Source organism: Ochotona curzoniae, unplaced genomic scaffold, assembly GCF_017591425.1.
Source record: "Ochotona curzoniae isolate NIBS_2020 unplaced genomic scaffold, NIBS_Ocur_1.0 scaffold_4683, whole genome shotgun sequence".
Classification (NCBI taxonomy): domain Eukaryota; kingdom Metazoa; phylum Chordata; class Mammalia; order Lagomorpha; family Ochotonidae; genus Ochotona; species Ochotona curzoniae.
This window is the reverse complement of record NW_024467121.1, coordinates 23896087-23914133: the sequence shown is the minus strand read 5'-3', so window position 1 is coordinate 23914133 and position 18047 is coordinate 23896087. Positions and strand designations below refer to the sequence as shown.

At 35.5% G+C, this 18047-nt stretch overlaps 1 protein-coding gene across 11 annotated transcripts in view; it reads right to left on the bottom strand.

The window, feature by feature from the left end:
• Positions 1-18047, bottom strand: part of CEP170 (centrosomal protein 170) — a 111765-nt gene that overhangs the window by 36786 nt on the left and 56932 nt on the right. For 6 of the 11 annotated variants that reach the window (XR_005882485.1, XM_040967811.1, XM_040967807.1 and 3 more), the window contains exons 9-11: positions 16343-16986; positions 4742-4891; positions 1597-1726 (exon numbers count right to left, since the gene is read on the bottom strand). Coding sequence is in view for 10 of the 11 variants with exons in the window: in XM_040967811.1 (XP_040823745.1) it covers positions 1597-1726; positions 4742-4891; positions 16343-16986 (924 nt within the window). In the remaining variant the exon portion in view is untranslated. The remainder of the gene's footprint in view (positions 1-1596; positions 1727-4741; positions 4892-16342; positions 16987-18047) is intronic. The other 5 variants (XM_040967817.1, XM_040967816.1, XM_040967813.1 and 2 more) reach the window with 4 other exon arrangements.

Below are 18047 nucleotides of genomic sequence, written 5' to 3'. Positions count from 1 at the left end.
ATTCCCATCCTAAATTGAGTTCCAGGAGCCTGACGTTGGCCAGGTCCAAATCTGCCTGTTACAAACATTTAGGAAGTAAACCAGCAAAAAAAGAAGGATCTCTTTCAAATAAAAAAATAAAAAGAATAACAAAACAATTACAATGCTAAGATAAACAGGTTAACATGCTGCCTGTTCAAAAGGTCCAGAAAAGCAAACTGTATGAAATGAAAAATGAAACAGCCAATCTTATTTTCTTTAATATTTTTATTTTTAATTATGTTTTAATTAAATGTATATACACAGAGGAATGGCTAATTCATTAACATATCCATTACCTCATATCCTTCTCATTTTCATTGTGGTAAGAACATTTAAAATGTAGACCCTTAACAATCCTTTTTTTTTAAATTAATTTTTTAAATTGTAAAGGCAGATATACAGAGAGAAGCAGAGACAAAGATCTTCTGTCCACTGGTTCACTGCCCAAGTGACTGCAATGGTAGTAGCCAAGTTAATCAGAAGGCAGGAACCAGGAGCTTCTTCTGGGTCTCCCATATGGGTACAGTGTTCCAAAGCCCTGGGCCATCCTCTGCTGCTTTCCCAGGCCACAAGCAGGGAGCTAGATGGGAAGTAGAGATGCTGGGACATAAACTGGCACATTATGGGATCCTAGCACATGCAAAGCAAGGATTTAGCCAGTACGCTATTGCATCAGGCCCTCAGCAATCTTAAGGAGAAAATAAACTGTTATTAATCATAGGCACTGGGGCTACAGCACTGGCATTCCACATGTGTGCCAGCTAGAGTTAAAGCTGCACCACTTCTGTTCCAGTTTCCTGGTAATGTGTTGGGGAAGGCAGTGGAAGATGACCTGAGTGTTTGAGCCTCTACACCTCATGGGAGACCCAGAGCTTCAGATTAGCTCAACTCCAGCTATTGCAGACATTCGGTGAGTGATGCACTGAATGAAAGAGATGTCTCCATTTCTCCTTCTCTCTCTCTAAAACTTTGCTTTTCCAAAGAAAGAAATCTGTAAAATCATAGACATCTGGGTATACAAAGTTTATGTGATATTAAATCTATATGTTGCTCTCTTCTTAATATACTTAATAGCAGCGGAGTACACTGTGCTCATTTCTATTTTTGTTAACTTTCCATTCTTGAAGTTGGCTCAAGAAAACAGAATGCCACAGCATATTCATATTACAGAATTACACAGAATCTGTCAAAGACTGTTCAGTTGCCGTAATTTGAACTACACTGTAGAGAAGAACACACCTAGTTTTAAATAAGCATTGCTATCTACCTGCAGAGTAAGTATTAACTCCAGGTTAACTGTAAGTCTGTCATTAGGAAGTTTCAACTTACGAAGTCTACAAAGTTGTTTTTAAAGAAAAATGTTCTCCTTCTGCTTAAATTACTTTAAAAACAAAATGTCTAATAAAAATCAGCTTTTCACCTCTAACAATAAATGTAATAAAAGCACTATAATACATAAATATATTACTTAGGTTTAGTTTACGTCTTACTAAACAGATTTAGCTTTCTAATGACAATAACAAATACATGATACCTGATTCTCAAAAAGGGATGGGTGGGAAGGAGGGAAAATACCATTTTCAAAAGGAACAGGTGCAGATAATTCCATCTTTTCATCTTGATCATGCCTTGTATGATTGGCAGCCAAGCTAGCCCACTGTGAAACCCAACGTTTGCTTCCAGATGAAGACGTAGCTTCCTGAAGCTGAAAAACAGAACAATGAAATGACTGTACTCTGGTCAAAACTGATTCTCATGAAAGTGCACTACATTTGATCACACCGACATGTCTTACAGAGCCACAATTAAACTGAACCTTACTGGGTTTCTCCTTTATTGTATTTCCTCATATATAAAACAAAGCTATTTTAGGTAACCCCTTTAGTAATATTTTACTGTTACTATGTATGTATATAGTGCAGTGTCCTCTACTTTTAAAATACTAACAGTGCTAGAACCCTTGAAGCTTAAAATTTATTACACTAGCTTAAATTTTACTAGCATATCTACGTATCAGGTTTTGGGCCAGATCAGGGGTCTGTTTGTTCTACATCAGTATGAAAAAAGGGTTGTCTAAACATCTGTTCCCAAGAGATTCTCCAGCCCTCTAAACATCCCTAGGAAGAAAGACCTGTTTGGCCATATCCTCAGGGATTTCAAAAACCTGAAATTTTAGACTTTTCTTTGCAACATTTAACTTCCCTAAGAAGCTAGAAACCAATCTAACTTTAGACCTAGAATGTTCCCTTTCCTGCTCTCTCCTTAAGAGCTTTTTGTAGTGGAGGATGCCCCAAAGCCTTGGGACCCTACACTGATGAGGCCCACCTGGAAAAAGCTCCTGGCTTTGGATTGGCTCAGCTCTAGCCCTTAGTGGCCATTTAAGGATTGGAATAACAGATGGAAGATCTTTCTCTCTGTCCCTCCTTATCTCTGTAAATCTGTCTTTTCAATTAAAAAGGAAAAAGATAAGAAGTTTTTGAACCTTTAAGCTCAAGCATAAAATAAAATTTAAGGGGATGGAATTGGGTGTACACATTAAGGCCCCACCTGCAATGTAAGCATTCCAAATGAGTGCTAGTGTGAGTCTTGGCTGCTCCACTTACAATCCAGCTCCCTGCTAATGCACTTGGGAAAGCAGCAGAAGATGGCCCAGTGGTTGAGCCCCTATCATCTATGTAGCAGACCCGAATGAAGCTCCTGGCCTCTAGCTGACACAGTCCTGATTGTTACAGCTATTTGCAAACCAGTGGATGAAGATCTCTGTAAGCCTGCTTTTTAAATAAATTTTTAAAATGCCTTAGGAAAAAAGGGTTTAATTTACTACATTGTCCCAAAGATTTCTTGCTATATATTGATAAACTTTTTATCTATATATGTATTTTATAAAGATTTATAATGACTAAGTATAAGGGATTACTTATCTATTTATAAGGATTTTGTTTGTCTTTTATGCAAATGGAACACGAGTTATATTTATATTGTACTTTGATGTTTTTTAACTTAAAGTTTATGCTTACATACTATTTGTATATTATAAATTAGATCATTTTCTGAGAGACAGTAGAGCGTGAATACAAGGGTGAGTTGGAAGATAAAGGCTGCTCAAGGTTCAGATTCTGGCTGCACACACTACTAGTCTAAGAGCTTCATCAGGTAACTTCTACGTACTTCACTTTCGCCAAGGCATACAAAGAGTCCACTGAAGGCTAACTCTTACCTGAATATGTAATAATTAAGATTTCTGCCATGCAAATGCTTTATTTTTCTTTGACACATCAATGTGGAAGAAAATTCTAGTATCATTTTCAGTAAGACTAAATATTGTTGAACAACATCACCAAATATTATGCTGGTGATAAACATCATTGAATTTTCTGTAATCATGTTTTTATCAAAATTAACACTGTATAGATGGCAATGTGAAAAACAGAAAAGAAGTGAATAACTAAAAGATATTCAGCTAGAAGTAGCAATTCCGGGATTTTTTTTTTTTTAAGATTTATTTTTATTGGAAAATCAGATTCACAGAGAGAAGGACAAACACAAAAAGAAAGATCTTCCATCTGCTGGTTTACTCCTCAAGTGGCCAAAATGGCCAGAGTTGAGCCGATTTGAAGCCAGGAGCCGGGAGCTTCTTCCAGGTCTCCCACGCAGATGCAGGGTCCGAAGGCTTTGGGCCATCTTTGACTGCTTTCCCAGGCCACAAGCAGGAAGCTGGAATGGAAGTGGAGTATCTGGTATATGAGCCGGCGCCCATATGGAATGCTGGCACATGCAAGACGCTAGGCTATTGTGCTTAGCCTGCAGTTCTGGGATTTACATGCAGGTTGTTGCAGCTCTATTATGAGGGGACTTCAAAACTTTCAATGTGGGGCTAGCACTGTGGCATAGCAAGTAAAGCTGCCACTCACAGTGCTGGTATCCCATATGGGTACCAGTTTTAATCAGTGTTGATCCACTTCTGATCCAACTGCTTCCTAATGTACTTAGGAACACAGGCAGGATGCCTAACATATAGGAAATCCAGATGAAGCTCTTGGCTCCTGGCTTCAGACCAGCCTAGCTCTGGCTTTGAGGACATTTGGATAGTGGAGCAGTGGGTGACAGATCTCTCTCTATCCTTTCCCTGCTCCTCTAACTCTGCTTTTCCAATTAAAAAATAAATACAATTTTAAACAAATAAACATTTAATGACACATGGAATAAAAAGTAATTATTTTGGTACAAAAATCTTTTTAAAATTTCAGCATAGTTTTTCCATAATATGTAAGCTCCGTGGATTTTCTGACAATCCCTCAGATCCCACATTGACTCCATAGCTATCTTATCCATGGCATCCTTAATTAATTATTAACTCTACAAATGATGTCCTAGGGTGTTCTGCCCAGGAACTCACTATGAAATATGAGTAGTATGTACCAGAGGGTAACTTATGCATCTTATTTTGTCACACAGTGCTAATTAGAATGAGCATGACATTAGTTTACAGAAATGTACTGCTATCCTTGTTGACAAAAGAATACCAATTCAACGAACATTATAAAAACTAAAATTGAACTCTACAAAATCGCTTTAGGCTTTCATTAGAAAGTTAACGTGTAAAAATTTACTTTTTAAAAGCATTATGAATGGATATAGCAATTATTTGAAATAATATAATTTAGAAATAATAAAAATGTTCACTCTACACATGTGAAAACTTCATGGCAAGGATGTATACCTCTGAGCTGTGAAATCCAGGTGTGGTCAGTGGTTTCCTCTCTTCCATTATGACTGCAGCAGAACTGACAGCCCATTCCTTTATCAGATCTTTATGCTTCTCATTAATAATAGGCCTGTTATAATCCTGATTGTCATCTACCCCAAACACCTAGGAGGAAACATTTAGTTTACAAATGAGGATGGAGAGTCTGAGTACCAGACCCAATTACAGTGAGACAACAGGGAAAAAAATATGTGGTTACAGTTTATGCTAATTTAACAATCCTTTAAAAAAAAATCAGTATTTAGCAAATGTTATATACATTAAAAGCACTTAAGCATATCATCTGATATTACACTAATTTAAAAGGAGACATTGCCTTTATGGTTTATTTTTAGCTTCTTTCTTTGCTCTATTATTTTTCAGAATCTTGTTGAGAAAATTATAAACTCATTTTATATGTTCTTTTCCTATCAAATATTTAACATTTTAAATGAGTTAAATGTATATATAGAATCTTCTTAAGGTGTTAACATATTTTATTCTATGATCTTGGAGTATATAATATCAAAAATTTTGTTTGTCTAGTAATTATTCATGACCTTGAAGCACAGATTCCTAGGCCTACTCACATTCAAATCAGCGTTTTCAATGAACACACTGTCAATGATTTATACACAGAGTTCAACAACCATGTGCTTTATTTATGGGAAGACTTTATATAAACACTAGATTTTTCAAAATAGACTGAGAAAAGTTTTAACTGCATAAATATTAGCATTCCATTCTACTAGTAAATCTCTAGTTATCTCCCCAATACTGCTTTTTTAAATTGACAGATAATATTTTATACATTTGCAGGGCACAGTGTAATGATAATTCAATATGTGTATACAAAGAATGATTCATATCAGGGTAATTAGCATTTCCATCTCTTTAAATTTTTATCATTTCTACATGTTGAAAATCTTAAACTTGTAGTTATGTAAAAATGTGTAATATATTTAGAACTTGGTTCTTTATAACTGTAAATTGTGGCTTTGACAATTAAATTTTAAAAAATATTGTGTACGAATTAGCAATTTTCACCCTACATAGAATTTCCATTTTTCTAAACTGTGTTCTAATGTTCACAGAGCATAGATATCTGATACAATTTGACGTTAACATTCAGCAGATACTAAATCTTCAACTTTATTATGAGTTAAAAATGCAGCCACTAGATGGCCATACTGTATAATATTTAATCGAAATATAACTAATTTTCAAAGATGATTTAAAAATCTGTTGACCTGTTCAATGCTCTATTTTTAAGAGCAAATTACATATCATGTATAATAACAAGAGTGAAAAAGTTAGCAACCTGTGTCCTCAGTCTTCAATTGCATTTGTAAAGGATGCAAATTAACGCTAATTGTGTAGTCTGTCATTAAAAACATTTAAATTATTTCTAAATCACTGGATTCCAAATTCAGTGAAACTTATTTACTTTCTTTCAAATTATTCAATACAGCTACAAATAATTATTTTTTGTTGCTCTTTGGCACAATAAAATAGAAGATTTTATGGTTTGGTGATACTTAAATTCATACTCAAAATTTAATTTGGTCAAATATCTAAGCACCAACGGTTTCAAGAAAAATCTAATAAACCTTATTAAACATTTCTGATATTATTTTGAAATAATAGAATATATACAAAGACTGCATTGAGTAGCAGAAGAAAAACTGAACAGAAAATGCTAAAAATCTACGCGTTTCTTTTATAAATATCTGTTACAAATGTTAATAATTATTTATCAAACAAAAGACATAAGGCACTATTCTAGATGGGGAGGAATTTCACTTTTGTTTGTTTGATAGTTTTGAAAAAATAATGATAATGATGACTAGTCCTGCTTAAAACTGTAATCTATTCATTGCAATGTTCACTGTAAAGTATTACTGGCAAAAGCTCCCATGTGAAAATCAGCAGTATATAAACACTTTATACGATCTTCTTTAAGGCTATCATGCTTCCCACATTTAGAAATGTACAAATAGGGACCAGTGGTGCAGTACAAATAGCCACCACCTACAAAGCCAGCAACCCGTAAGGGTACCAGTTCAAACCCTGGCATCTTCATTTCTGATCTAGATGAAGAATGAATGAATGAATGAATGACTCTAGATGATCTAATGAACCTGAGAAAATAATGGAGGAGGGCTTATGTGCTTGGGCCCTTGCTCCCACATGGGAGAGCCTGGCTGCAGTCTAGTCCAACACCAGCCTATTGTGGCCACTTAGAAAGTAAATCAGCAGATCAAATATCTCTCTAACTCTGACTTTAAAATAAAATTAATAAATTTCTTTTAAAGGCACAAATAATCTGACATATGACTCAATAATTGGCTAGAACTTGAGTGCCCTCAAAGCCAAGATCAAGTCTGCCAGAGTTTTCTCATCTTTCATTCCAGATTGTCCCCTGGGTTTCATCCACATGTAAAACTTCTCTTCAAATACCAACTATGTATTACCTCTTCTGGATGATTCAAAAGCTGCTAATTGGTAAGTCAGTCACAGGTTAATGATTCTCTTCCCCTCCCCACTGTGACTGGGTCTCAATCAAAACCCCACACTTGATATAAGATAAAATCTGGGTCTCTCATCTAGTTAGGGACCTCTTTAGGTTTGTAGAAGTCTATAGTAGGGAAAGGAATGAGATCAAATAGCTAATTTTGATGCTTCCTCTCCAGTAGAACCTCTCATCCCAAGTTTGCCAGTCAGTTTCTGATTCTTCCAGGGTGGAGCTAAAGGAAAGACTGGTGGTACAGGAAAAGAAAATTTCCTCAGAAACTTGCACTGTCAGAGTTCTCTGGGCCTGGCAGATGCTCAAAGATGACTCATTTATCTTGGGGGTGGGGAGGGGTTTTCATGTGGTGCTCTTTTAGTTGTGAAGCAACCTGTGATCCCTCTCATGGGCTCTGGACTTTGTGTAATAAGAGAGCACACCCCTCTTCCTATACTACTAAGAACTGTGTAACACTGTCTTAATTCTTTCTTTGGAATATTTGCCTGCTGTATTATTATCTCATGCTGAGATTTCACTCCTATATCTCATGGGTTCCTCTAAACAACTTTTAACAGCCTGCTACTGATGTATGGTGATTATTATATAAAGGACTACTGATCATTATACAGGATTTAAACATGTATATATAGTCTAGAAAACAGATACTGACTAAGAGTTGGGTCCAAGGAGTAAGTTCCTAGAGTTACATAGCTTTGTGCAGTGATAAAAGTTCACAATAATCTATTACATGTTATGAGTAAATAGAAAACAGGAGTTACCAGGTACCATGATAAGTAGTATCAACAAAGGAGAAATGCTGACTGTAATTTTTTTATTAATTACATTTCATTTTATGACACAGTTTCATGGGGACTATAATTATTTGATGAGTACATGTATTGAAATATTCTATCACACCCAAAAACATGTATAGTTACTGTTAAATTTTTTTTAAAAAACAAACGAAATAATATGGCTTAGGCTTTGTGGAGGTTTATTAAAAAACAGAAAAGTTTTCTAAAATAATCAAATAAAGGGGTGGCTTTATAATTAAAAACAAATTTCTGTAAGAATTAGACTATAATCAGATTTCAGTGTTCAGTTTAAAGAGACTAAACAATCTCCAGATATAACAGTCTAGCATACATAGTAAAAGTCAAACCTAGGAAAAGGTGGACATTATGTAAGATTTTTAGTAATTGTTGCAAAAATTAGAGACCAGTGTGAAAAGAGGCTCGCGGTAAGTAAAGGCTTAGGTGTATAGGTATGTTAACAATAATGTAGGATAAAATGCTAATGCTTTTTTAATTGATTAATTTTAAAATATCAAACTGTACTGAAATGTAAAAATCTACCTTCCCACGGGAGTGAGAACTTAGTGGTAGATTAAATACCAAACTTCTGTAGCATAAGGACAGTGTTACACTTAAATGAATCTTGTGAAGACGGTTAAGGAAAAAAAAAAACATACTCAAGTTTCAATCTCAGGTGAGCAGAACAACTCTTTCTCCAATGAACAAAGACTTCCCTGGGTAATTACAGGGAATGCATAGCACTACAGAGGTTTTTGTGGCCTAGGAAAATCATCTGACACATAATCACCGTAATAACTAGGCAGTGTTCTAGTCACTAATGTCAAGAGACTTAATCAAGATGGCTTCAGGGGTTGTATTATATATATACACATATATCAATTTACATATATTTATTATAAATTAACATTACAAATGTATACGTATACAAATATAATGTATACACACATATATACAAACACATATATTTATATGTTTGTGTATATATGTACATATATATATAAGTTTATAATGTTCCAGCAAAAATCTAATTTCAATTTTAAAAAGAAAAACCCCTTAAAATGGAATGGAATGATTATGAAAGTTTAACTATGATTTTTATAGCATTATTGAAATGAACTTTTTTGATTTAAAATCCAGACAAAATTGTTGGAGTGCAGAGGTTCTATAACTTTTTATAACGTTTCATGGCACACACATAAATACATGTACATAGATATTCATAACAGCATTATTCACAATGGCCAAAGGCAGAAATACAAATAGCCCAAATGTTCATAAATGGGTGAATGCATAATAAGATGTGGCTTATCCACATAATGATATATTTAAATGGCCACAAAAGTGGGGATAAAGTATTAATATACATAACAACACAGATGACCTTGCCACCATTAGTCTTAGGGAAAGTATCCAGACACAAAAGATCACACATGATATGATTTCCTTTCCAGAAACAGGAAGTCCATACATACAAACAATGGATGAGTGGCTACCCAAGGAGCTGGAAGGGAAAGGAATGGGAAGAGACAATCAACAGTTTGCTTTGCTTCGGGTAGATGTCTGCCTGAGTAAAAAATGTGTTCTCAAGCCCTTTTTGTCTATCTTAACTGATTCCGTATCCCTGATTCTTCCTATTCCTAACCTTAATCTTACAACATGATCCCTTTCTTTTCAACATCTTTCTCTTGTTCTTTTATCCAAGCTATCCTCAGATCTAGTGCACTAATTCTAAAGTTAAAATGTGGGATTTCCCTCTTTAATGGCTCACTTCCTTGTCATGCATTTCAAGATCCCATCCCTACAATTTTGATTCTCATCAGTCACCATCAACTCCTTTTCTTACCAAACTGATTTTTACGCTGAAATTTCTACTGGCACAATGTGTACTGTTCTGTAGATTCCAATTTATTATTAAAAGCTAAGTTTATCTCACAAATCACACCTGAAACTATACATTTTAAGTAGATATAACTTTCTCTGCAAGTGAAACACAGAAAAATTTGGGGGGGTGGAATGCTGGTTGGATTTAATCAACCAATAAACTCATACATGAAAGCTAAAATAAACACAAAGGTATTTCACAAAATACTTGTTTCATTCATTTACTTAAAATGTATTTGAGAGGATGATTTTATGGAGAAGCAGAAAAAAACATCGCCCATGATGTCAGCATCCTACTTGGGTGCTGGTTTGAGTTCTGGCTGCTCCACTTCTGATCCTGCACCCTCTTAATGGCTTGAGATAAGCAACAGAAGATGCTTCAAATAGGTCCCTGCTACCCATGTGGAAGACTCAGATGGCGCTCCTGGCTTCTGGCTTTGATTCGACTCAGCCCTGGTAACTATAGTCATCTGAGGAGTGAGCCAGCAGATGGAAGATTTAATTTTCTCTCTGTAACTGACTTTCAAAGTAAAAACTTATTGACGGTTTACTATATGCCATGCACTAATTGAGGCATGAGGAACAAATGAGTATGAAAAATATTCTAGTGAGGACAAAAAAATAAAGATTGTTCTATTAAAAAGAAATCATGGTAATCTGAGGGAGAATCTTAAGAGGTGAGGGATAATTTAGATAGGGTGGCTACAGGAAGGCTCTTTAACTTAACTGTAATTATTAAATGAGCATAAAGTTTCTGTTACATGAGACATAAAGAGTTATAGGGATAGATGGTGTTGATGGTGTACAACATTATGAATGTATTTAATCACAATGAACTGTAGCCTTTAAATAGGCAAGGGGTCTATTTTGTGAGTATTTTATCACAATGAAAACAACACAAGATCAAATAAGTGAAGTATGGGAAGCTGGGCATGACAAACACACAGGACAATTAACTAGACAAAGGGCACAATAGGTGAAAAGCTTCTCAAGCAGGAAAATATCATTTCAGACATAAGTAGATCATGGAAAATGAAGACCAATCTATCAAATGTTATGCTTTCAACTGTAAAAACAAAAGGTTCCTGGAGAACCTTTGGGACTCTACATAGCAAGAGGTTTCCTCTACCTGGAGGTAGTTAAGAAGTGTTAAATAGAATCAGAGAGACCAAAAGCAAATTCTCCTAATAGAAAAAATTTTTAAAAGTTGTTCAGCAGAAGGAAAAAAAATGTTAGATCAAAGTCAAAAAACTGACTTTGTTATCAAGGTCCTCCTTTATTGTGATCTCCAACTCCTATAGATTCCAAACACATCTGCCTTTGTATCTGAGTACACTCTGTCACTTAGCCTTCCTCTGCATTGTTCTACTGGGTACTGTCGCCATGGATTTTGTCTGTGGCTTATCATGATTCCCTTGGTTCTGATATGGATTTAATCTAAAATGTTGCTGTGACCTTTACAGTTTAGATTTAGGCTTCCAGCACTTTTTGTTTTTTAAACTGCTCTATTCACTGCTGTAAGATGTTTTTCTACTCCTGTTATTGTTCTCCCGAGTCTGGGTTCTTTCCAACTACCTGTTGCCTACAGCATCAGCAATGACCAGGGCCTGTGAGGAAACAGAATATACTAACAAGAGGTATTTGAGCAGGGAAGTTAAGTTGCCACAATAGACAAGAGTCAAAATTCAAGAAAGAAGTATCTGGTGAACTCTTCCATAACATGAAATGTATGGGGAAGAGATTATTTCTTTTAAAAGGATAGTATCTCTCGGCCTGGCGGAGTGGCCTAGCGGCTAAAGTCCTCGCCTTGAACATGCCGGGATCCCATATGGGCACCAGTTTTAATCCCGGCAGCTCCACTTCCCATCCAGCTCCCTGCTTGTGGCCTGGGAAAGCAGTCGAGGATGGGCCAAAGCTTTGGGACCCTGCACCTGTGTGGGATACCCAGAAGTCCCTGGCTCCTGGCTTTGGATCGGCATAGCATCGGCCATTGCGCTCACTTGGGGAGTGAATCATTAGACGGAAGATCATCCTCTCTGTCTCTCCTCCACTTTGTATATCTGACTTTCCAAAAATAAATAAATCTCTAAAAAAAAAAAAAAAAGATAGTATCTCAAGCCTTCTAGAGTGTATTTTTCTCATCCATTTAGGATTTAGCTGTGTGTCTTACTCACTCAGCCAAGAAGGCTAAGAAGTAGCTCTGTCAGGATCCTCCTCTTGGCAGCCATTTGGATTGAGGAGTAAAGAGAGGAAACTCAAAATGTGATGGTCTCTCTGGAAAGCTAAATATAAAGTTTTGAGAGGGGGAAGGCAGACTGAGGATTATTTTTATCATAGAAGATAACTGTCTTTAATCCAGGGACTCAACAGCATTTCCTCCTTTAGATTTTTAAAACTATTTTCATGAAACGCATCCTTCCAGTCTACCTCATTAGTGTCTGGGGCTTAAGACATCATCTGAGGGTCTCCAAGGAGGTGCATTAGCAGAAAATTGGCATTAGAAGCTGAGGAGTCCAGCCTCTACTTTGAATTTAAGCATCTTAAAAAGCAACTTAGCCTGCTATACCACATGCTTGCTGCAGTACTTTCTTGTTAAAATCCTTTTCTTTTAGGCTTCTATATAAAACTTAACAGGATTTTAAAACTGCTATTATAAATAGTAAATTTGGGGACACTCATACAAAAAGGTTTATCTATTGATAGACACAACAGAAAAATATAAACCAAAATGCTACTGTTCTATAAGTTAAAGACTGGGAAAAAAAAGATGCCTCAGTGTCTTTTTTTTTTCCTCAGTATCTTTTAGCTGCTACCAAGAACAGAAAATAAAGTTGATATTTCAGCTTGATCATCTCTTTAAAGGGGTTCCCATTTTACTTTAATAAAACTTCTCTACAGGAAATATGCAAAAAATGCATTCTAGTCATCGTCACTGGTCCTAGGAACACATGTACTTTCAGAAAAAAACTGAAAAGATATTCAATGTTTATCCTAGTTAATATCAGTGTGTTCATGCGCAATAGTTGTTTACTTCTTTTTGGCTCTGTTTTTGATTCTGAGACACTGTTTTTCTTTGATTTCTCTTTATTCTTCTGATACTTTGCAGTTTCCTTTGTTCCACTGTCCATCACTGTTAGTGTTGCTAAAAATATAATTTTTCTCTTTTCACTATATATATTCTCATATTTTGCATAATTTAATTACCCTCTAAATCTCCACTAACCCCCAAATCTGTATTTTTGGTTTGAATAAAATCCGGTATTTTACTGCATAATATCAGCTTTTAAATTACCTTCCTTGTTTCTGGCCATTGCAACTTTCAGTCCACACTTCCAATGACAGCTAGAATTTGACCATGCCATCACCTTGCTTAAACGTGTTCAATGGTTCTCACTGCATTCAATATGGAAAAAAATCTAAAGTCCTTAGTTCTATGACACACAACCACATAAAATCTAGTCTAATCCCACCTATACACTTGAGTGGATTATTCCATATTTTTTGGAAAACACTAAATATCAAGCCTACTTTGTGTATGATTATGTATGTTTCCAAATTTAGCTTTCGGCAATTTAATTCAGTCCTTACTGAGGACATTTTATATGCTGACACTGCATCACTGCATTCATGTGAGTTTCATCTGCATATGTAAGTGCACTGTGTCTGTGTCTGTCTTTTTGGGGGGGTTAGGGAAGAGGAGGTAAATCAATACATAATGGTAAAGAAGTGATAAAGCTTTTGCTGAAAATTAAACAAGCTGATGAAAGCATCTGGGGGTTTCTCTAGATTTGAATGTCTAAAGACTTGTCTCAGGCAGGGACATTAACAAACCAATATCTTAGAAACCATTGGTGCCTTTCCTCCAGTGACAGAAGCCTATTAAAACATTCAACGATATGATTTTTTAATTTATTGGTTTCCTCTTGTATATTCATATACCATTACATATTTACTTCTTGAGGGAAAGAATTCAGTCTTTTCAATTTGAGTGACTCCACCCTAACATAAAGCTTGGTACAGTCAATAGTGAAGGTAAAATGTATGATCAATCACATAAAACAGCTCTCAAATGATGGAATGAAAGCAGTGAGACAACATGCAAGTTTTCAGGACCAAAGAATATTCAAATTCAAGATGACAACTGTTGATGGCTCTCACTTCTATGCAATAAAATTCCACAAGTGAGAAGATGGATGACTTGAGTTCATCCAGGCAATTTGATATGGTGCCTGAATGATTACCCATCTTCCCCAAGTGCTTTTGATGCTTTCATTCTAGCTATGCTTGGCCTTTGTTTTCTCCATACCTAGGGGTTACAGACACCTGATTCCTGGAGCCCTGCTTTTGTTTCTCCACAGCCTGGCGTCAAATAGTCTGAATCTGACTTCCAGCTCTAACCACAGAAAACAGAATCTAAGTTCTTTTTTTCTAGTAGTCACAAGACTATGTAGAGGACCACGTCTTCCCTGCAATATGACCGAAGCTTTGTTTTTCTGGTTTATATAAAGCAGGAATGAGATACACCACCATTATTCAGTGAATCCTGCTCTAAAATCTTGGGTTTCTCTGTGCATAGTGTGACCACACAAGTTGTTGTCAAAACTGGGGCTCTCTTTAAGGAAAAAGCAATGTTCCCAGTAATTACAGACAGTTATGGTTTTGTGATCACTTTTTATGTATCCAGTAGTGCCTGAAGAAGCCTCATCTGCGACAGTGACTTCTTTCTCAGTTTTCTGTGTCCTGAAGGTCTAGTCCCTTGCACTGTATCACCCACTAAGCTTCATATTTGACCCTTTCAATGATGCAAGTACTTTCTAGGACATGTCAGTAATTTGTATAAAGATGCAGATGTGGAAACTCCTAGTAAGGGTATTAAACAGCAAACATTTATAGAGCTCTTAAAATAGGCACTATGGTAAGCCTTTTATAGCTTTTAATGAACTTAATTATCTAGCAAGTTCATCCATTTTACAGATTAAAAAACAGGTTTAAAAAGGTTAATTTACCTAAGAATTTTACAGAGCTCATACATAATTCCCTATCCCTTTTCTTAATTATTGCAATATATATAATCCCTCTTTATAAAAATAATCTTATAATGAAAAAGCTCAATTACTATGAATGAAATAATGTTTCTCAAATCCTATATTTCTCTTATTCACAACTAGACAAATTGGTCTCCAAAGGTATGGAGTTGTATATTCCAAAAACAAAAGATTTTAAACATGTACTCCTCAACGCGTATATATTAGATGCTGCATATATGTATCAAAGTAGTAATCAGTTGTCTGCACCATAGTACATACTCTCAAAAAAAATTAAAATGTAGGAAATTAAAAGCTAACATAAGTCCTAAAATTTTCCCTGCAACTCAAAGGGTTATCCTGCTCACTCAGAGATGATCTGAAAACTCATCATTTAGATGTGCATCTCAAATGCTAATGTGCATAGAAATCACCTTGATATCTTTTTAATGCAGATTCTGACTGAGCACACTTGGGGTAGCCTGAGAATCTACTTCTAAGATGCAACAGAGTAATGTTAATGCTGCTTCCATGGGGCGTATTTAAGTAGTTGCAGGTTTTTTAAAAAGAATAATGTTTAGTAAAATTTTTGCTATTATTTCCCAGGAAGTACAAAAGAGTGATCCTGAAGTCAACTTGTCATTACCATGATCATCATCATATATATTCATCAATAACATGAAAGAACTCATGCAAAGTATAATTTATCATGATTTATAAACATAAAAACCCTGATTTCCTTTTCATGCTTTACTTTTTAATCAAAGACATCAGAGAATAAGAAATTAAGAAAATTTGAACCAAGAACAAAATTAACTAAAATGTGTATATTTTTAACATTACTTTCTGCAATTTTTTTGTATTTTTTTGTCATTATTATATTCCATGATATTGTTTTATAGGTATAGAATTTTCATCTGCTTCCAACATGAAGCCAGTAGGCAGGAAACTTACAGTTAACTATTAACAACTAACATTTATATTTATGTTAATAACAATTTGTATGAATTTTAATTTTTTACTTATTTACTTTTGTTTATAAATGAGTGCAAAGTAAAAATGCCCAAAGTATACTACTGCTATAAAGTCCATTGCAAATTTACACACTTTATAAGGGCCAAACACTTTAAATGCACAGCACAGCTGAAACAAAACTTAGGCAAGTTCAGAAAACAGTAAAATAAAAGCATTTTGGTCTTATTGTTAGTCTTACAGTTCTCTAACAAAACCCTAAATGTTCTAGTATTACTGGCTACAACAGAACATTTCAGGTTGACTCCCTATTAATTTTCCACAGTCAAACATACCACACAACAACTAACATCATGTCCAAATTTCAATTATTTACCTTGTCAATCATTTTTCTTGCTTCCACTTCCTCACTGTTGGGATTCTCTAACTCAATGGTATAAGTACCCTTGTCACTTTGGTCATCATCATTATCCTTTTCAGAAGTGGCAGAAGTGGCTTGATTTTTTAACACTTTATCCATCTCCTGGCTTGGTCTGTGCCCAAGACTCCCTGAACTTCTTAATAATGCAGTTTGTAGGAAGGGTATTGACACCGATGGCTCCTCTGATTTCTGTTTTAACAATTTCCCATGTGGAACACCATGCCCCCCTCTGTGATGCGCAGAGCTAGTCTGTAAAGACAAAGAAACCACTTTGGCATCTGCTGTTGGAGACTTTGCTTTTTCAAATTTTGTATGTGGTAGTGAATTTGCAGTTTCCTGATTCGAGACTCCCGTACTTTGAGTGAAAGAATATGACCTTCTTTTTTTGGGATTGTCTTCATCAAAGAACGCAATCATAAAAGCAGTTTGACTTACAACAGCTTGGTCTTGATGCTTTTCAGCGGCCTGAACCTTCTGCAACTTTTTCTGTTCAGAATGGTGGCGCCTTAAATGCTCCTCAAGAGTTGCTCGTTTGCTACAGCGCCTGTGAGCACCGGCATTCTCTGAATCGCTCTGTGTACCATCATCATGTTTATTTCCTGGACACAAAAAAAGGAAATTACATAACAGAGAAGAAAAGAACCCTAGGTAGGAAATCAGAAGCATATACAAAAGTGCCATTTGTTTTTGACTCCATCCTCCTTTTCAAACCAAAGTCATATGTTCTTTTCAGTAACAGGCTCAGCAAACTGCCCTCAATTGCAATGGTTCTCATTCAAATTTTACCAGTCAACAATGAGCCCTTTATAAATAAGCGAATAGGGCTTGCTTGCTTTCTTCAAATTTTAACTTTAAAAGGATGGTCAATCAATGCAACACTTAAGACATACTTTATCACCTGTAACAGTTTGTCTTCAAAACACTAATGAACACTAAATTTACTTTCAAACCCCCTACCTTTTTTCAAACAATTAAGAACTTGACTCTGACATCAGAAAGAAAAATAAAATGGGCAATAGTAATAAGGTAGTGATGATTACAAAGAAAAAACAAATACAAAAATGTAATGCATCTCAACTTTAAAGGATGTTCAGTACTTTCAAAAGTTAGAAATTCTTTCTTTATAAAAAGACTGAAATTCTAATTACCACCAATGACTACACATTTTTTTTCTATATGTTACTCTGAGAATGCCTGAAAATTGTACTTGTGCTCTAAATTCTTGTGGCTTCAGAAGGTCATTAAAGGATGTTAAGAGACTTATCAAGTATCAAATCTTTACATAAATCTAGAACCTCTTCAGCAAAAATATGGTGTCAAATATAACCAGAGGTCTTCTCCAAAAAGCATATGGGGTCAAGTCAATTTTGAAACAACGGCTTCCAAACAAAGCTTTTTCTCCAAGCAAGTTAAAAACCAATGAGTGAAAAACACTTAGGAGCTGAGTGTGATACATCCCCCCAAAAAACTACCTGTTTTTCACTAATTTAAAATTTTCACTAGGCATCATTGATTGGTATAGCGGGTAAAACCACTACCTGTAACACGGGTGTCCTATGAGTCCCAGTTTACATTCTGGCTGTTCCACTTGGGATACAGCGCCCTATTGATGGCCTCAGAAAAGCAGTAAAAGACAATTCAAGTGCTTGGGTCCCTACCA